This window comes from Amphiprion ocellaris, chromosome 10, assembly GCF_022539595.1.
Source record: "Amphiprion ocellaris isolate individual 3 ecotype Okinawa chromosome 10, ASM2253959v1, whole genome shotgun sequence".
In the NCBI taxonomy this organism is placed as follows: Eukaryota; Metazoa; Chordata; class Actinopteri; family Pomacentridae; genus Amphiprion; species Amphiprion ocellaris.
The window spans coordinates 28544661-28565192 of NC_072775.1; the positions used below are offsets into that span (position 1 = coordinate 28544661).

At 39.2% G+C, this 20532-nt stretch overlaps 1 protein-coding gene across 1 annotated transcript in view; it reads left to right on the plus strand.

The window, feature by feature from the left end:
* Positions 1–20317, plus strand: part of xkr4 (XK related 4) — a 44211-nt gene extending 23894 nt beyond the window's left edge. The window contains exons 2-4 of the mRNA XM_023284088.3: positions 4911–5110; positions 5753–6107; positions 11116–20317. Coding sequence (XP_023139856.1) covers positions 4911–5110; positions 5753–6107; positions 11116–11716 — 1156 coding nt within the window. The 3' untranslated portion in view covers positions 11717–20317. The remainder of the gene's footprint in view (positions 1–4910; positions 5111–5752; positions 6108–11115) is intronic.
* Positions 20318–20532: the final 215 nt, after the last annotated feature.

Consider the following 20532-nt stretch of genomic DNA (forward strand, 5'->3'; position numbering starts at 1 on the left):
ATTAGAACCGGGTTCTGCTCGAGGTTTTTTTCCCTGTTAAAAGGGTGTTTTCCTTGCCACTGTCGCCTTTTGGCTTGCTTTGGGGGTCAGGCATATGGGTTCTGTAAAGCTTCTTGAGACAATTTGACTGTAATTGGCGCTATATAAATAAAATTGAATTGAATAGAATTGATTGCTTCACTTTGTTTTCTTGTAAATCAGTTTGTAAACAAATTGATGCTCATATTGTCTATTTGGTATTTATCAGTCCCTCTTTTAAATGAGTTTGACTCTCCTTTTCTGTTTTATTTGGCTTCAGTTCTGACATGGGTTAAAATTGATCATCAAAATCTACCCATCCCTATGTTTATATTACTTTACCTCTGACTTCCTGCCAAACTCTATTGTTTCCTCAGACAGGGTAATCATTTATATTATACATTGTTTTACTCTTTTTATTATTAGTGTGTGCTTTACAAATGGCTACAGGATTTAACTGTGCAAGCATCTGCTTGTACTTCTTCCAGCAAAGCCCTTTCACTTTCCTCTGTTAAACACGTCTTCTATTTCTTTTGGTTTAACAATTCTTCACGAAACAAGTAAGGACTGAATTGGTGATGAATTGGTGATGAATGACGCATGTTGTTCACATGCAAACAGACACTCCCTTATGCCCTATGGCTACCCTAATGGCAAGGGAAACAAGGAGATAACTGTTAGCTGGCTGGTCTTAAGGAAGTACATTTGTTCTCTCCATTCTTTATTCTTTGTCTTTCTCTTCTTTTCTTCAGTAGAACATTCAAGCTGTTCACAAATGGCCCACACAAATCATCATTATTACACCTTGCATGTGCCACTAAGGTCCTAGATGAACCAGCTACTGTGACCCAGACACACAGACATTTTGTGTTCATGTTCAAGAGCTTTCTCTTCTTCCCTCAGCCTGTGAGTGTGCATGTGGAAGTGAATGATGCTGGAACAGGTGGAGCTCTCTCACTGGTGTACGTAATGGAACAGAAGCTCCAGGATTGGACCAGTAAAATAAAGCAGCCTCTTTAAACTGGAACAAACATCCTTCTTCCCTCTCCTGTCTTCCAGTATCAACAGACGTCAGCATACTAGTGTGTCAATGTTTGTGAATTTTGGATGTGAGTAGCCAGGGTCAAATCAACACTGTGAACTTTGTGTCATGAGACAAATATTTTTTTTGATTAGAGAGAATTGTTCTGTTTAGTCTCTTTATTATGAACAACTGTAAGTAGCATCTGTACATATGAGCACTTCAAGTCCTTCTACACCTGAGCATGTAAGCAACAGTGTAGGAGTGAGGAAGCCTTTTTTAAGTTTTTCTCAATTTTCTCATGTTTTTTGGTTTTGGCCACTGCTTAATCTCTCAATAGAATAAAGCCTGCTTTGAACAGTGATTTGTACTGTCTATTTGGCCTTCCTTGAGAGTGGGAAGAATGGAAAAGACATGTTATACCAGGTGTCCCCAAGACTTGGCAAGTAACACAGTAGAATCATGGTGATCAGAAATTTTCTAGGCACAGTCGAAATAAACGTGAGCATGGAGATTGGTCAGTAGGTATTCTGATGAGAGAGCTTAGGGGTTAGCACAACAGCTTGGTTCATGAGCTTAGTTACTTGTGTAGGGAAAATGTTTGCTCAAATGGATTTTGAATACTTGCGCAGAATTATTACACTAACTGACATTCGACCAGTGAAATAGGTAAAGAAAGGTAAAGACCATTTAGCATTTAGCAAGTAGAGTAACACAGAAAGATCCAAAGACTCTCTCCCAAAGCTGTAAATTTGATAAGACACCATTTCAGAAGACAGCTAACCCAAAATTCACCTCCAAATGGAACATCTGCTGATTGGGTGTTTACTAATAAAGGACCACCACCAGCTCTCTGGGAGACAACGGGATGCCTCCTACCTTCACCAGAATCTGATAAGGGTCATAAAGTTTCAACTGTGAGGAAAATCATACCTCTGTAGGACAGGATTGGCATTCTGACCTTCTGATCTCCCTCCCTATCACACAGAAATTGCTACACTGGAATGCATTAAACAGCTTGTATCAGAACATTAAGGAATGCAGCATCACCAGAGTGGTGATCTGGACTCAGTCTCTGATACCAGGTTGATCAGGACCAGTGTGGAAGAAGAACACATCAAATCTGAAGTGTTTCTGGAGAAGCACAAACGAGACACCAACACCCCCCTTCTCTCGGTCATAGACCACAGCCATAAAAGACACAGAGAGACTTTATTTACTCTAAGCACATATACTGCATATGTCTTATTTTCCTTATTATTGAATGTATATGCTTGTGTTTGAGCTATGTTATAAATTTGCTTCCATGTAGCCTGAAGTCTACAATCTGTAAGTTTATTCTTGTTTACACCTTTTATGTTATGGTTTGCGGGAAATGTGAACCCAAAATGAGTGCTACACAGAGCAGGTGGCAGGCAGGGCGACAACTAAAACAGGTCTTTATTCATGAAACTTATGCAAAGTAACTACTATGCTAACTATGGCCAGAACTCACAATGTTAAGGGAGAGGGGAGTCAGGCTCCAGGAGAGCGACAGTCCTGGGCTCACGCCGGCCAATCAGGGTAGTCCGTGGGGGGGGAAAGTTCCATGCCCTCTCTCAACTAGGGTGGCAGGGGTTCACGTCCTTGCACTAAGGATGGTGGGGGGAAGCAGGCTGCTCCAGTGGCTCAGCGTTGCGGTGGCATCTCTTCGGCTGGAGACAAGGCAGTATAGTCACCACGTCCCCTGCCGTGTGAAGCCGGTCTTTATAGCAGCAGATGGAATGAGCTACAGGTGTAAGGCTCTCGCAGCTGCACCTAATCCACTAATCAGCAGCTGCAGAGAGCCTCACAGACGGCGACACACCGTCAGGGGAACGGATGGCCAGACGGGGGCGGGGCTGGGCTAGGCCTGTGACATTTTATTATTATCTCCGGAACAATATCAGATAAACATTTTGTGTTTGGTGTCTTTCTAATCACTTATTTGTTGTTATTTCAGATCTGTGATCATTGTAAATGTTGAGCAATTGGATTTGTACATTTAAGAAATTAAGTAAGAGTAAGTTCTAAAGGTATCAGGCCTCTAACATCTCCTGGACAGGGATGCTCTACACCACTCCTTGGGAGGAACACATCTATGATTGGTTAGATGCTGATTTGAATTTGGCTCTAAAACTTTCTATATAGAGGAAAGTCACTGAAATGCAACAGGGCTTTATGAAGAACACTGGGCTTTTAGAAAATTCCACTTGGGTTTGTAAGAAGTGGCTTGTAACAATGGGCTCTTAGAAAAATGGGCTCTTAGAAGAATGCAGCTGGGCTTAAGAATTGGACCTCTGCCACAGCAGTGCAAATATTTTTTTTAATAACTATGAGCTTTGACTCCTCGTGTTTTTTCTTTGGCACACTTTTGAATGCAAACTACTGCCTTCTTGCCTTTGCATTCCTGAACCAACTCATCCAGCAGATCATCACAGCTCCACATCCTGCAGCGTTCTCCCTCTCACTACTACAAATGTTATGCAAGTATCATTTTCTTTCTGCTGAACGGGCGAATTTACCTTTCACAATTGGTTTTCCAATTTTCAAAGTCATTCTAAATTCATCACCTTTCTACCATTTGCTTCCAGTGACGATCATAGTTCACTAATTTATCTGCGTTTATTCATTCATTTATTCACTGTCTGTTGCTATTCATTGTTTGTTCGTAGTATTAGTTAACAAATGTTAGTATATAATTATCGGTTCTACCATGTATTTCTTTGTTTTGGGAACTGGAGGTCAATGAAATCAGAGTTTACAACTTTCATAGAGACTGATCAGTTTCTTTTTCATCAATGAACAAGAAACCGAAGAAAACAAGGGTGGTCTAATCATTTTTTCCATGACTATATTTACTGGAATACTTTTTATAGAAGTTTCTAGCTCTGTTTTTTTAAATTGATGATTGGATAAAACAAAACACTGGATGATGTTAAAGAAGCTGAACCTTTTTATGACAGCTGTAGGGAGATAGATGCTCAAATTGGGTTTGAATGCTTATGCAGAATTATTACACAATCTAACAGCTATTCAACCAGAGAAATATTTAGATCAGATTAATATAATAATGCAGCATATGAAGCACCTCTTGTTACTGTCAATAAGAGCGTCGGGAATGATCGGGGAAATTATTTAAGCTGAAAGTTATTCATGAAAACTTGGTAGCTGGAATCTACAAGTTAGGAACCAAAATGTTAAATTAAACTGACAACACAATCACAATTATGACACAACAATAACATACATTAAGACAAACAACAACACGAAACAAACAATGTGGTGAATGTGAGTGAGGGAGAAAGGAAGGACAAGAAAATAATATTGCAATGTAATATTCAGATCAATATTAGGGTGTAATGTGATGTTTTCAGAAGAAGGGATTAATTGATGACACCTGAAAGCAGTCGCTAACTTGATAGTAGGCCAATTTGGAGACTTATAGGAATTTACATTTGGCAATGAAAGAGAAGTGAGAAAGTTGCACCAAGTTTCAGTGTCTCAAAGCTAATTGTGTACATGTGATGCTGCGATGGTGCTTCTCTTGATGAATGGTCCGTTCAGCCTGTGGATTCCAGTCGGAACAGCGGTGGACAGAGTGGTGCCTCTGTGGAATCTCTAATGCCCAAGAGTGCTTTTAGGGTTTGCATTGCTTGGTTCATATGGCCAGATTTTTCTTTGATGGCTAACAGTGTTTTAAAATCCTACTGCAGAACACAGTCAGTTTCAGTTTTAAAAGGTTTATTGTTGGTTCATATGGTTATACCTTTCTGTTTGATGTACTGTATTGTAATGTTTTATCCTGTCGGCTTGAAGTTGAGGCATGGTATTTATTGTTTGTTTTCTCCAGGTATTTCCATACTATCTACCTGGGCATTCGGAGTCGTCAGAGTGCTGAGACAGAGCGTTGGCGTTACTACTGGAGAATGGTATATCAGTTTGCAGATGTGAGCATGTTGCATCTATTGGCCACCTTTCTGGAGAGCGCTCCACAACTGGTGCTGCAACTGTGCATCATCATACAGACACACAAGCTTCAGGCTGTGCAAGGTAACACACAGAAAAACTACTGCTACAATTGTATAATCAATGTGATGCCATAAAGTTTATAATTTAGTATCAGTCATTTTTCTTTCTTGTCTAACATTTTGCCAATTTAAGCCAGTGATACAACTAAGCAATTCAGTTTTTTTCTATTCTGATGGAAAGATTTGACTATATATTTTCAAAGTGATCTGTGTATGTAATTATCAGATCCTTTTTCCTGTAAGAAGACAATGTAGTATACAGTAGTCTGTTGCTACTATTGCAAGCAATGGCTCTCTCAGTCTACTGAACTTGTGGTCCACTGTAAAGATCAATTCAAAGCCATCTTTCAATAGCAGGAAAAGCACATGTGTTACTAATAACTTTGAAGAGTGAGTGGGCTGGTCATCTCACTGTCAGTAACCCTGAAGCAGCTGGAATTAAGAAGTACTTGAAATGTCAAAATGGTCTGTCAGACTGATAGGGAAATTCTTTCCATTATGCTACTACAGCTTAATTTCTGACCAGCAGCAAATAGTTCTCAAGCTTACCAGTTGATGGAAATCTTTACATGGCATACTGTTGACAGATGTCCCTAAAATAAAGCATATGGTTGTGACGAAATGTGAGTGTTTCTGTAATCCTTGAGCCAAGTGTCTTTTGCAGGTATGACAGCAGCAGCCTCTCTCGTCTCTCTGGCCTGGGCTTTGGCCTCTTACCAGAAGGCACTGCGAGAATCTCGGGATGACAAGAAGCCCATCAGCTACCTGGCTGTCATAATTCAGTTCTGCTGGCACTTCTTCACCATAGCAGCCAGAGTCATCACTTTTGCGCTGTTTGCCTCTGTGTTCCAACTCTATTTTGGCATCTTTATTGTTCTGCACTGGTGCATCATGACCTTCTGGATTGTCCACTGCGAGACAGACTTCTGTATCAGCAAGTGGGAGGAGATTGTGTTTGACATGGTGGTAGGCATAATCTACATCTTTTCCTGGTTCAACGTCAAAGAGGGACGAACAAGGTAAAGATACTGTGTTCCAATCAGTATGAATCAGTTTAGCTTCAGTGACTTCATTTTAGAAACCTTTCTTCAATTAACCCACTGATCCGCAAGCAATTTCATTTTTTTCTGCTCTTGTTTTATATATATATATGTGTATATATATATATATAATATACATATATTTATTTAATTTTTGTACAAAGTAACAAACGTATGATGCCGCAAACCATAGAAGAATTATAAACATGTAAACATGGGAAGGGGCTAGTCCCCGATGCAGCGGCCTGGGTTCGATTCCCACTCACGGCCCTTCACTGCATGTCCTCCCCCCACTCTTCTCCCTACTTTCCTGTCTGCCTCCACACTGTGCCTGTCTAATAAAGTCAAAAAAAAACTTTAAAGAAGAATTAAAACCACAAATCAACAAGTACATCATGTTGTGCTTACAGGTGAAACATTTTTCTTCACTAATAGTAGGAAAAAATGTCACTTTGGGGTTTAGAGGGTTAATGGATTCAGTCATTTTTCATTTCAAAGACACTTGGTCATCTGAAATTCATTCAGCTGCCAAATGTATGGCTCTTCAAGACAAACAAATCCCTAATGTGATAGAAAGGAAGTTGGGGCTTGAGGCTGCAATTTTTTACATTATTAACCAGGAGCATATGAAGAAGCTGATTTGAAAAAATGGTTTATTTTGGACTAAAATTTTTAGGTTTAACTCTTATTATGGAAGCAACCATTTATATTTTATTTAATCAAAATATAGTCAAATATATGTGAGTGAAAGAATGTAAAATACATTTTTTTAAAAATCCTCAATCCAATATATACAATCTGAAATGACATACCCACAAAAAGCTGGTCTGTATAGTAGCTTAGTAGTAGTGCTTGGTCAAAAGGAATTGTTGGATGGTTGTTTTTGACCCTACTTCTGTGAACTACCCAAAATGGCTTATGTCAAACTGTGGTGTTCTGTAAATAAAGCTGAATCAAATGATACAAAGTTAAAATGTACAGGGGGCACAGAAGAAGGAGAGATGTGAGCCACAGATACAACATCAGGTAAAAGGGACAAGTGGATGTAAAAACAGCAGGACACATGAGAGTTGACCTCCATTTTAAGAGAATATCATTATCTCTGATGTAGAAAATAAACTGTGACGTTTGACCAAAAGCAGAACACTGAGGGTAGTGGTAGAATAGGGGATTTATTAAACAGTCTTTAAAAGGGAGCATAGATGGGTGTGGGCTGACCGGAGGTAATCGGCTGAAGGTGGCATGGTGTGCCTGAAGATAGTGAGTTGGCTGAACATGAGGAAGGTTGGACCACATGTGATTGGAATTAGCTGCTAGCGGTGAAGCTCAAAGGATAATCTAGACATGAGAACACAAGAGATGAGTGGAGTTGCCAGTGAGAATCACTTGAGAAAACTATTCAGTTTGTGTCAGTGGAGGTGGCCAGAGAGTGGCTGTACCAAAGTCACAGAACAATTTGGCACCGGAGAGCAGGAGACCCAGGGTTTTATGTAGGTCTTGATAAGGTGAGATGTAGGTGTGTTTAAACAGCCAGCTGCAGTGAGTCAAGTCACAATCCCAGCTACACCCTGAAAGGGAATGATGTGAACAGGAACAGGAAGGAGTGGAGGGAGCAAGGAAAAACAAAAACAAAATCATGAACCATGACATAAACGTTCAAAAAAGTGCTTAGAAATCATAGGAAAAAGTAGCTACTTGTCAGACTTTGTCAGTTCAGACATATTTCAAGAAATATGCTCCTCCACTGTCTAACAATTTGTCCAGTGTTCACCTATTTGTTACTTGGGACCCAAAATTAATCTCTGAAATTTTTTTTGTTGAATTTAGAGAATTTCACATGAACATATTTTAACCCTCAATGAAATATCTTACATATCAAGACATTTTATTGGTACAGTATCTCCAGAAATATAACTCCCACCACTGTGAAATTTGGTGAGGATAGCAAAAAAACTTGTTTCCAGCAGTTTCAAATGACTGAATAGCTCCAGCAGAGGATTTTTTTTAAATGACTGGTCCTTGGATGATGGATAAAAGTGCAAAATCTTAGAATGTGGGTGGTAATGGGGCCCCAGAAAGTCCCTGCAACTTTATAGATGTATCCATGGTTTCCACTAAAGATACAGTCTTTGGGTGACATTTTACCAACTTTTGAGATCTCTCGCATCAATAGAATTTACTGTCTGGCAAATAGGGCAAGTCAAGTTTCCAGTCTTTTGCAATTTTGACATACTAAAAAGGGGGTCTATATATTGTCATCATATGTCTAAAATTACGAGCTGCTTCCATGATGTCTTCAAGTGAAATTTAATAACATATTCAGCTTCTTTTGCTGAGTTGAAAGTGCCAGTATATGAGCTTGAAATGAACACTGAACAGAGGAACTGATGATAATTCAACCTTAATTAAGTCTTTTGTTTATTGAACATATCATGGCAAGGGCTATAACAACAATACAAGTGAAACATGATGTTGATGCTGTACCAAAAGCAGTAAAAGAATCCAATGCATCAGTCATCATTCCACACTGGATTTACATTTAATTTATTTACAGAAAGGAAATTCTCAGACAATTCAACTTCTCTGCTGGTCTTAATGTCTAATTTGCAGTCTTCCTCTTACTGTAGTTGGAGCTGATGGAAGACAAAGCATGTACTATTGGCATCCAACAGATATCATCAGAAGCCACTTGAATGACTCAGCTGGTCTACTCAGGAGCATAAACATTACCTTCACATTATCCTCACTGGCTAGGAAAAGAAGGAATGTGCCCTCTTATCCTAGCCAGTTGTGATTCCCAGCCATTACTAAAGTCATACACATGAATTGTGACATTGTGTTCTGTCACCCAGCTCACCTCCAGCTACAATGACAGAAGCGGAAATGTAAATCCATGGAGAAATTACTCTTTTACATTGTAATATCCTGTTTCACTTGTATTGTTATTATAGCATTTACCATACTGTGCTTCAATATCCATGAGATTTATAATTGGGATATTTTTTAATTAATATCAGGTATAACAAATCAAATCAAACTTTATTTATAGAGCACTTTTCATACAGTTAAAAATGCAACGCAAAGTGCTTTACAACATTAAAAACATTAAAAACAAGAAAACCCATCTCTCCCTCCCTCCATATATACATATATGCGCACAACTGCAGAAGCACACACACACGCACACACACATACACACGTCCACACACACACACACACACACACACACACACACACACACACACACACACACACACACACACCCATACATACACAGACACACACACACACACACACACACGTCCACACACACACACACACACACACACACACACACACACACACACACACACACACACACACACACACACACACACCCCTACATACACAGACACACACACGCCCACAGACACACACTCCCACCACTGACAGTAGGGAGACATGGCATGGCACAGACGATTGTGGAAAATGCCTCCATTGGGGTCGTCCACACTGGGAGGAGTCGCAGACCATGACCACTGGGGGCGCTGGCACCCAGACCCCCCGACCCCGACAGACAGGGGGACCCCCACACCGAGGTGGGGAGCCCCCCCCAACCAGCTGGGCCGAAGGGACCCATGGACAGCACCCCCAGCAGCAGACCACATACAGCCCCCAGTGTGGAGGACCCCCCTGAGGAAACACTGGAGTTAAATAACTAAAAATTTAAAACTACAAGATAGAATAAAAGACCTATAACATAAGTAAAAAGGTGAAAGGTTAAAAAAAGTAAAAATATATAAGAAAATAAATACAAAATGATACGAACATAAAGATTTAAAAGGTTAGTTAAAAGCCTGATTAAAAAGGTGAGTCTTTAACCTTCTTTTAAAAATATCGACAGTCTCTGCAGTCCTGAGGTTCTCTGGCAGGCTGTTCCACAGGTGGGGGCCATAGTGGCTAAATGCCGCCTCACCGTGGGTTTTTGTCCTGGCTTGTGATATGGATAAAAGGCCACTGCCAGAGGACCTCAGGATCCACGAGGGTCGATATGTTAAAAGGAGATCAGATAAATAAGAAGGCACAAGGCCGTTAAGACATTTAAAAACTAATAAAAGAACCTTAAAACTAAATTAATAAAAATAAATAAAAATATGTATTAGAACATCTGGTATGACAGAATGAGTCTTGTTAATTTTCAGCATGAAGACATGTAAGCAATATATAACTTTCCTCATGTCATGACAAAATATAGACCCTATGAACACAGTTTTTTTTCTCCTACAAATGAGTCCACACCACCATTTTGGCTGAAACATTGACTTGCCATACTTGCCACACATTAAATAGACTGTATTTACAGCAGAAATACATTTATACACATATACACTACCAGGTCGGTTTCTGTGGCCACGATACCACACCCATTCAAAAATTTTGCAGTTTCTTGTAGTTTCAAGAAGCAGTAATTAAAAATTGACCTTTGATGGAGCCACTCCATTATTTGGGAGTGCTGGAAACAAGTTTGCCTGTGTTTGCATCCTTAAACAGTTTTACAGGTAAAACATTTTTGTTTTTTAATTCCCGGGTCTGAAAACATATGAAATTTTTAAAGTTCAGTCAAAACATCTTAGTTTTGAGAATGGCATAGGAAGAGGAAAGGTGAATAGCAAATTCGGCATCTTTTATCTAGTGTTAAAAATCCCCTGGAATGTCAAGAATGAAAGGGTACATTTTTGCCACCTGAACAGCACACTTGAAATGTTTAGGGGCACTCATTGATATTTGGACTTGCCTTGACTCAAGAAAAAAAAAAAAGAAAAAAAAAGAAAAGATGGTCAGCAGTATTGGAGGCATCAGTTTTGGACAGATGGACCAATCAGTCCTTACAGTTCACTATCAAAAGACAATAGAAGCACTTCCAGCCACAAATTTACATAGTTTGATGATACTGTAGAACACTGCAAGTTATTTTTTTCTTTCTATTAAATTTCATATCTTTTTGCAGGTGTCGGCTTTTCATCTATTACCTGGTGATCCTGGTGGAGAATGCTGCTCTCAGTGCATTGTGGTATCTCTACCGATTACCTCATACCACTGACGCCTTTGCTGTGCCAGCCCTCTGTGTCATTTATAGCAGTTTCCTTACTGGTGTGGTTTTCATGCTAATGTACTATGCCTTTTTCCATCCCAATGGGCCCCGCTTTGGACGTTCACCAAGTGTCCAAGACCTCGACCTAGACCCCACTGCTCAGTTCTCCACACTACCATCTGAAGGGGCCACCAACTCACTGCGCTCCAACCGGGGTGCCATTACAACCCTGGAGCGTGACATGGGAAAGTATTCTGAGCGGGACGGCTGCATGCCAGTGTTTCAGGTCCGACCCACAGTGCCGTCTACACCATCGTCTCGCGCTCCACGCTTTGAAGAGACCGTCATTAAGATTGATCTTTGTAGGAACCGCTACCCTGCCTGGGAGCGTCACGTCCTTGACCGCAGTATACGCAAAGCAATCCTGGCCATAGACTGCTCCCTGACTCCTCCACGGCTGCAGTACAAAGATGATGCTCTGGTGCAAGAGCGGTTGGAATATGAGACCACACTATAGGTCTGCTCTGCTCTCAGGACCCATACATGGATGCAGCATCAGAGGGTTATCCTGATATCATAAACAAAAACAGGGACTATGGCAATAAGAATTTATTACTAGCAACAATGTCACTCCTCAACTTATATTTCCCTTTTTCTTTTTTTATTACCCAACATTAGTGCCCACCCAGGAGCATTCAGGACTGTTGATAGTGACTGGAGGAGTGGTTTGGCACTAGTTTATTTTATGTCACAGATGTGTTTGAATTGTTTGTTGTGTTGTTGTTACTAGACAAGAAAATCCTGTCAGGGATACCAGAAAGGGACACCAGAATAGGTATTTTGTCCATGCCTGCCTGGTATGAACTAAATGCAGAAAAGTAGCAGAGTGCTTTGAGATTCTGCTCAAACCCAACAAAAGACTGATGCAGGATTAAGGATAAAATAAGATGTCCATTATTAGATATTTTACTTTACCCTAAATGACACCTGAATTACATATACATTGCTCCAATGTAATGTGGACAGGAAGTGATTCCTCATTCACAAACAGTAGAAACTTGAAATTGTTGTATCCGTATTAATGTGTTAGGATCCTACTGCTTGGAAGTACTGATGATGTGATCCCATACCAGCCACAACCGGGTATGTACTTCCATTACTTCCATCAATATCTCCATGCTAAAACTCATCACTCCCACTCTCATTGTGCCAAAAAGATTCCTTGGAAACTTCCTCTGGTTCTGATGAACAACTTAAGGATGACAGGTCCCAAAAGTTCTTCTTTGGCCTAAACCATTCATTCTCCTTGGATAATTCTTATCTACACTGAAAGTAGGTCAGGCAGAAAGTGGACTAAGAGGCCAAAGTAGCATCTATACGCATTCTGTCAGTCAATTGTGTTTGGATTAAATCTACCAAACCTGGCAGGATGGAAGAAAAGGGAGCAAGAAAAATGGAGTGGAAATTGAACAGACACAAGCTCACAGTCCTACTCCCATAATGAAAAAGGTCAAAATCATACAATGCCAAGAAAAAAATCTTCCTGGCAGCTCAAGTCAGGTATGTGCAGTCCAGCCTCATAAACCTGACTGTGGAATGATAATGATCTTGGCTTGTCCATGGAGGAGAATCCAGAGCAAAGAGCAAAAAGGAGAGGAAATTGCCAGACAATGAATAGGTGAAGACAGGAGAGAAAGATGCAGGAAATGGAAATAAGTTGAGGATAAAGAAGAAAGAAAACACAGACAAGCAGCCATCTCAGCCAAACTAAATCAACCGCCAGGATGTGTACAGTGCTCTGATACAACATGCAGCATTTTTTTTACTTTAGCAATTAAGTAGAAGGTACGGAAATCATTGTAATTCTGTTTCTTTTGTGGATAAATGTGTATGTATTGGCAATATGTTGTGTGTGTGTGTGTGTGTGTGTGTGTGTGCATGAGTGTGGAGTGGTGTGTGGACAACAGAAGTAGCTCAGGAGGAAATGTGGGTGGATGCTTGAATATGCACTTTACTGTAATCAGTCAGTGAAGGTACATGTTGACACATCAACTTCTAGGAAGTGTTCCTGGTTTTGTTGTCCATCTGACCCAGTGACATCTTTTAACGTTTTAACACATTACAGCCAAGCCACACAACACAGGTGTGTCACTATGAAAGTTGAGACAGGATTTTCATACCACATAACATGGTTTGTCAATGGAAAAACAAACAAACAAAAAACAGTATTATGCAGAGGTAGGTTTTGCCTTTCAAAAAAAGAATTAATGCACATGATGGGAGATAGAAACACCTTTTTAGTTAGTTACAACATAGCAAACACTGGCTGATATACACTACCAGTCAAAAGAATGACAAAGTGTGTCCAAACTTTTGACTGGTAGTGTAACTGATCTTGTTTTTTTTTTCACATCTTACATTGTCTTCTTTGTGGGAAGCAGGAAACATAATCAATGCCAATAGACATAAAAGAAGAATTGCAATTGAAACTACTCCTAAAGAGCTCTCTCCATTTTTATTGTGTATAGATGGCCAAAGTTTTGTTTGTTTCTTCTTTGAGGAAGACATCTAGCTTCTCATTTACAACAGGGCACTGGAATAGTGTTCACACAGTTTTCTATTTATTACTTCTGCCCCTCAGACACAGAATGTTCAGATTTGACTCCAACCTGTCAACAGCAAATGACCCAAGCTAGAAGAGACAGTCAGATGTTTCAAGTGTGACATCTGATCAGGACAAGTTCAACCTGTTGTCTTGATCAGGTGTCACACTGTTTAGCCACAACATATAAACTGCATGCCATCAAGCAGTTAAGACATGGACTCTTATGGCATTAGGCAAACTGTTAGCAGCAGATCTTTACAGTTCTGAAGTTGCAAGGCGGGGCCTCAATGAATCAGATTTGCTTTTCTGGTATACCCCCAAGGATTTTTATCAAACTGAGATCTGTGGAATTTTGAGGCCAAGTAAACATGTTAAACACCTTGTATTCTTCCCCAAACCATTTCTGAACAATTTCCTGCACATTTTTGCACTGTGCGGGTGCAATATCCTATGTAAAGAGACCACTACAAAGAAAAGGTGTACAGGTACAAGGCTGGCTTGCCTTCTTCCCATAGTAATAATGCTTACAACTTTTTCCTAGGTAAATGGCACATAGACATCCGGCCATTCACATGGTGCAAAACAAATGGATTCCCCAGACCAGGTTACCTAGCAGGTCACAAAGTCACAACTTGGCCAAAAGCCTTAACATCCCCAGTTATCTGATTCAGAGAGACTGAGATGGCAGAAAGAATGGAGAGCTGTGCCATCTCCAGCAGCCCCACCCTCCCAGCCCAAACAACTTGATTTCAAGGAATACCTGGAGACCAGAGGCCATGACATCCTCACACAGATGAGCTGTCAGCTAAATCCACCATATTAAGAGTCAAGGCAGTGCTATTCAGATGGTAACAGTGTGTCTGTTCCGGTTAGCTTTTGTAATTTGTGATGTCACAAGTGCATGTGTTTTATTTCTTTATTTCTATGAAGGATGGAAAGAGAAAATAAAAGCACAAAGCAAGTGAAGGTAATTTTACAGACACCTTTCCATCCTGCTCAACCAAACAAGCCCTGTGTTTGAATTCTAAATTATGTTTTGTTGTGTTACAGAAGAAAGCAGAACAGAATATTATATATGGTTCATAATAGAGCGGAAGCATAAGTCACTTTAAACTTTAACTTAATTTTTTACTTACTGCTTAATTATCATGTTTTTCACCGCACAGCTGAGTGTGTGAATGTATGCTCTCATCAGAGGTGCATGCAGTGTTACTATTCTGAGGATATTTTAGTAGACAGTTTAAATAACAGCTGCTCCAGCAGTTTATTTTTATTTTATTTACCTTTTATGCAAATTTGAATTTTTGGTATATTTAAAAAGGAGTTGCACTGATTTTACACATCAGTGTGTTTATAGGTGTTTGGATGTAACAGTGTTCATGTGAAAAAACTGTAAACATAAGGTCTTTTGTGACTCCAGTGGAAGCAAAATATTGGAGAAATATCCTGAAGGGATGTCACTTGAGTCAATATTGGACTGATGACTAAAAGTTTGAAAAATAATTAAATCATGGATTTTGAAAGAGGAGATATTTTGAGACTTCTGTAGCCTGCAGTTTGTCTCTGTTGCAGGCTCTGTTATCTATTGCGAACGTAATATTTGTAAAGTTCTAACTGAACTGTCAGTGGTTGAGTGTCATTGTGGGTAATATAGACAGCAGAGGGTTTTGTTGTACATTTGTTTGGATTCCTGTGTGTTCATTTTCAAATAGAAAAAGCATGGGTTTCAGAATGACACAATACTGTTAAAGTTAACAAAAGGCACACACTGCATAAGTCTGCATTTAAAAAGCTCTTTAGGAGCTGTCTGCCTGTTAGGCAACAGACCAAGTCCACACCGAAAAAAACCCATTATCACTCAGTCTGAATTCATTATTTAATCGACAAATTTTGACATAATACATATTGCTGATGACAGGAGGTAAAGAATTTAGAGCACAATGAAAAGTGTTAAGGTCAGTGGCATCACACTGGACTAGGACATTCTTCAGTAAAATAGATCCAGCAGGAGATAGTCTCTATTGTTAGCTAAACTGACAAGGATTTGTGGGGGAAAAACATGTTTTAAATGCTTCAGGTCTTTATGAAAAGCATAAATGCAATGGCATTATTTTATACACTTATTTATTCACTTGGTCTGTTTCTTTGTAAAACAGATGCTAAAATGAACACACGTGGACAAAATAGTTGGTACCCACCGGTTAACCAAAGAAAAACCCACAATGGTCACAGAAATAATTTGAATCTGACAAAAGTAATAATAAATAAAAATTCTATGAAAATTAACCAATGAAAATCAGACATTGCTTTTGAACCATGGTTTAACAGAAATATTTTTAAAAATAAACTCATGAAACAGGCCTGGAAAAAATGATGGTACCCCTAGAAACGACTTAAAATAATGTGACCATAGGGACATGTTCCATCAAGGTGTGTCCTCTAATTAGCATCACAGGTGTCTACAAACTTGTAATCAGTCAGTCAGCCTATTTATAGGGTTACAGTAGTCACTGTGCTGTTTGGTGACATGGTGTGTACCACACTAAACATGGACCAGAGGAAGCCAAGGAGAGAGTTGTCTCAGGAGATTAGAAAGAAAATTATAGACAAGCATGTTAAAGGTAAATGCTATAAGACCATCTCCAAGCAGCTTGATGTTCCTGTGACTACAGTTGCACATATTATTCAGAAATTTAAAATCCATGGGACTGTAGCCAACCTCCCTGGACGTGGCAGCAGGAGGAAAATTGATGACAAATGGAAGAGATGGATAATACAAATGGTAACAAAAGAACCCAGAACAACCTCTAAAGACATTAAAGGTGAACTCCAAGGTCAAGGTACATCAGTGTCAGATCTCACCATCCGTCGTTGTTTAAGCCAAAGTGGACTTCATGGGAGACGACCAAGGAGGACACCATTGTTGAAAACAAATCATAAAAAAGCCAGACTGGAATTTTCCAAACTGCATGTTGACAGGCCACAAAGCTTCTGGGAGAATGTCCTATGGACAGATGAGACAAAACTGGAACTTTTTGGCACATCAGCTCTATGTTCACAGACGCAAAAATGAAGCATATGAAGAAAAGAACACTGTCCCTACTGTGAAACATGGAGGAGGCTCTGTTATGTTCTGGGGCTGCTTTGCTGCATCTGGAACAGGGTGTCTTGAATCTATGCAGGGTACAATGAAATCTCATGACTATCAAGGTATTCTAGAGAGAAATGTGCTGCCCAGTGTCAGAAAGCTTGGTCTCAGTCGCAGGTCATGAGTCTTGCAACAGGATAATGACCCAAAACACAGCTAGAAACAGCCAAGAATGGCTAAGAGGAAAACATTGGACTATTCTGAAATGGCCTATGAGCCCTGATCTAAATCCTACTGAACATCTGTGGAAGGAGCTGAAACATGCTGTCTGGAGAAGGAACCCTTCAAACCTGAGACAACTGGAGCAGTCTGCTCATGAGGAGTGGACCAGAATACCTGCTGAGAGGTGCAGAAGTCTCACTGACAGTTACACAAATGGTTTGATTGCAGTGATTGCCTCAAAAGGTTGTGCAACAAAATATTAAGTTAAGGGTACCATCATTTTTGTCCAGGCCTGTTTCATGAATTTATTTTTTAAAATAATTCTGTTGAAACATGGTTCAAAAGCAATGTCTGATTTTCATTGGTTAATTTTCATAGAATTTTAATTTATTATTACTTTTGTCAGATTCAAATTATTTCTGTGTCCATTGTGCGTTTTTCTTTCATTAACCGAGGGGTACCAACAATTTTGTCCACGTGTGTAGGTAACTGAATAATGGACAACAAAGATGTCTGAAATTTGAAAAACAGATTTCCTATGTAAATGGTCTGTACTTAAAATGTGTCTTTTTTAATCTTTGCTAGGTTTCACAAAACATTTTCCAATGTGTTTCTCATTCACCCACACACAGACACACCAATGGCAGCATAGCTGTCATGCAAAGTGCTTACGTATGTGTAGCCTACTCTGTGTAAAAGCAACCTTATATTATTTTAAAGATACATCAAAACATTTATCGACATTTATTTTCAGGAACTCCTAAATCCAGTGTAGCCTTTGTTATGCATCACCATTTCCTGAATTAAATCATGATATATACTAACTTGTGTTGAGCATAGAGCTACCTCAGTTTGTTTCATGAACAGAATACCCATTCATTGGCATTACATCTTCTTCTGTAACACAGATGACAATAATAATACCTTGCCCAAAATAAAATTGAAAGTTCAATTGACAAACCATATTCAGTCCTCCAAAGACTGATGTCGATGAAAAGGTAGTTTCCCCCTTACTGAATGGGCTCACAATTCTTTTTCAATTTGGCAATAATTATAAAGCCTGCATAAAAAAAATAAATTCTTCTTTTATATGTCATGCATATTACAGTACTGAATTACCGTGCAGGGTTTTACAGTACTGAGTCCTTGGATTAGAAATTTAGTGTTTAATAAAAACAACCATTGCAGCAGGGGGACTGGTCTGGCTTGTTTCTATATTTAAAGCAATGATTTTGTTTAATTTCACAGTTGAAACAAAAGAAATGGGATGAGGTGCTGTCATAAAAGGGAATCTTCCATTAAGGTTTCACAGGTGCTTATCTAACATCGGACTGGTGGTGGGTATCTTGCTAACTGCAGGAAGTGTATCAGAGGCAGGATATGACACATCAACAGACCTCTCTCACTCTGGTCATAACTCTAAAAAGCTGCTTTCTATGTTTTGTTTGCCTTAAAGAAAATATATTTCTGTTTTTGACTTTATTTCAAACACATTACTCATATTAGGATATTGTTTGTCTGAAAGCACTGCTGAATTTTCTGATTAGCTTGGTTTGTGTGTGTGTGCACGTGTGAAATGATGTGTATGCTGTTTCTTCACAATCGTGTCAACAGCAGTTACTGTGCTTCTACTAGGACTGCACCACTGCCCAGTTAGGAGGTTGTATAGACCTCAGTACTCTGGGTCTAATGAAAGGCTTTGTGTCCAGCATGGCTGACTGCTGATTCTCTGTGCTTGTCACACAAAGCATCAGCTGTGACTGTAATACAAAAAAGTGCAACCAATGTAGAGAAGCACAACACATAAAAAAAACATTTACTGTTGTGTTCCTATTGTTCATTAGTTGCTGTTTGAAAAAACATTATCAACCAGTTAATTTACATCTTGATTGATTTTGGATCATTTAATTGTGTTTGGGGATTACATAATCACCTCTAACCATTAAGGATATAATAATACGTGGGTAACACAATATTAAAATAATCTTAGCACAAAGTCAAAACCTTAATTAGTTTCATTATCCCAAAAATAGCTACTGATGTAAAGAAAGATAATGGAAAAAACAATGTGCATGGAGACATGTCCCACATCCAACAAAACTAGATGGGTTTGGTGGTAGGAAACTAGTGAAGGATCATGTCCTTGTTTCACGTCTACTGCTCACTTGGGCGAGGGTGGTATAGAGGTATAACATGCAACAACAATGACCCACCAACAGTCAACATTGGTTCCTTTTTATAATGACCAAAGACAAACAGTTTTAGTTACCTAAAAGTAACTACAGTTCAGACAGATCAGAAATTGTCATATGTATTATTTTTTAAGGTGCTGAAGTACATCTATATCTCCACAGGAAAACTCTAGGTAGCTAGCAATGACAAAAATTGCAGTTATTCCACAAGCACACCACTCTGCTAAGAAAGTCAGCACACCGCAGTAATATCGATACCCTTTGTACCTCCCTGAGATGTGAATAGGCAGTGTTTCTTGTGAGCATCTTGGAGGTCAGCCTATGTCTGTGCATCACCTGTAATGGATCAAAGCTCTGCTGCAGCAGTCTGTAGTTTTACGCCAAACAGGCTTTGTTGTCTAACTAGACAAAAAAATGTTCTTTATTTGGATAGTCAGGTCAAGATCTAAAAGAGTTTCAGACTATCCAGCCTTAGTACAAGCACAGTAACCAGCAGATGAATAATGGTAGGATTTCAGTCACACTTGTATAATCATTCTGTACAGATGTATGTTTAGAGAATGGGTTGATTATGGAGTACCATAGACATTGATCTGATCAGCTCAAATGCTTATCTGTAAATAAATGTATGCAAAGTGTATATGTCAAAAAAGAACATTCCTCTCTTTCTGAGTTCTGACTGTGAAGGGTGTCTTTAGAGGTTTGATGCCACTGTGATGGCTGTAACTATGACAATATACTACAAATAAAAAAGATATATGTGGTGTATGTGGTGTATTTTAAAAAAGATACAGATGTTTAACACAAAAAAACATTGGTCTTTTCAGTAAGTGGCATTGTGTGATGAAAGTCTGAAACGCTAAGCATTCAACATTTTAGTGTAAAAACAAAGAGTGATAAAATGATGAAAATTACATTTTTGTATATATTGGATTTTTGTAAATTTTTATTTGAATTTAATGCAACACAAACTACCCAAATTCATTTAATAAAGTACACTGTGGTCATTTTTCTGGTCTCATGTTTGTTGATTTCTTCTTTCATTGGGGGCACTACTTTGCTTACTACCATGGCACAAGCCAGCAAAGGACAAGTATATCACTCAAAAAGAGGGAAAACATTTGTTAGCAGGAGGCTGACAAATGTGACAATAGGATAACACTGATGATCTCACAAAACGGGCAAGCACTGAAAATGAAAAATGCCTACCTAGAGGATAGGTTTGA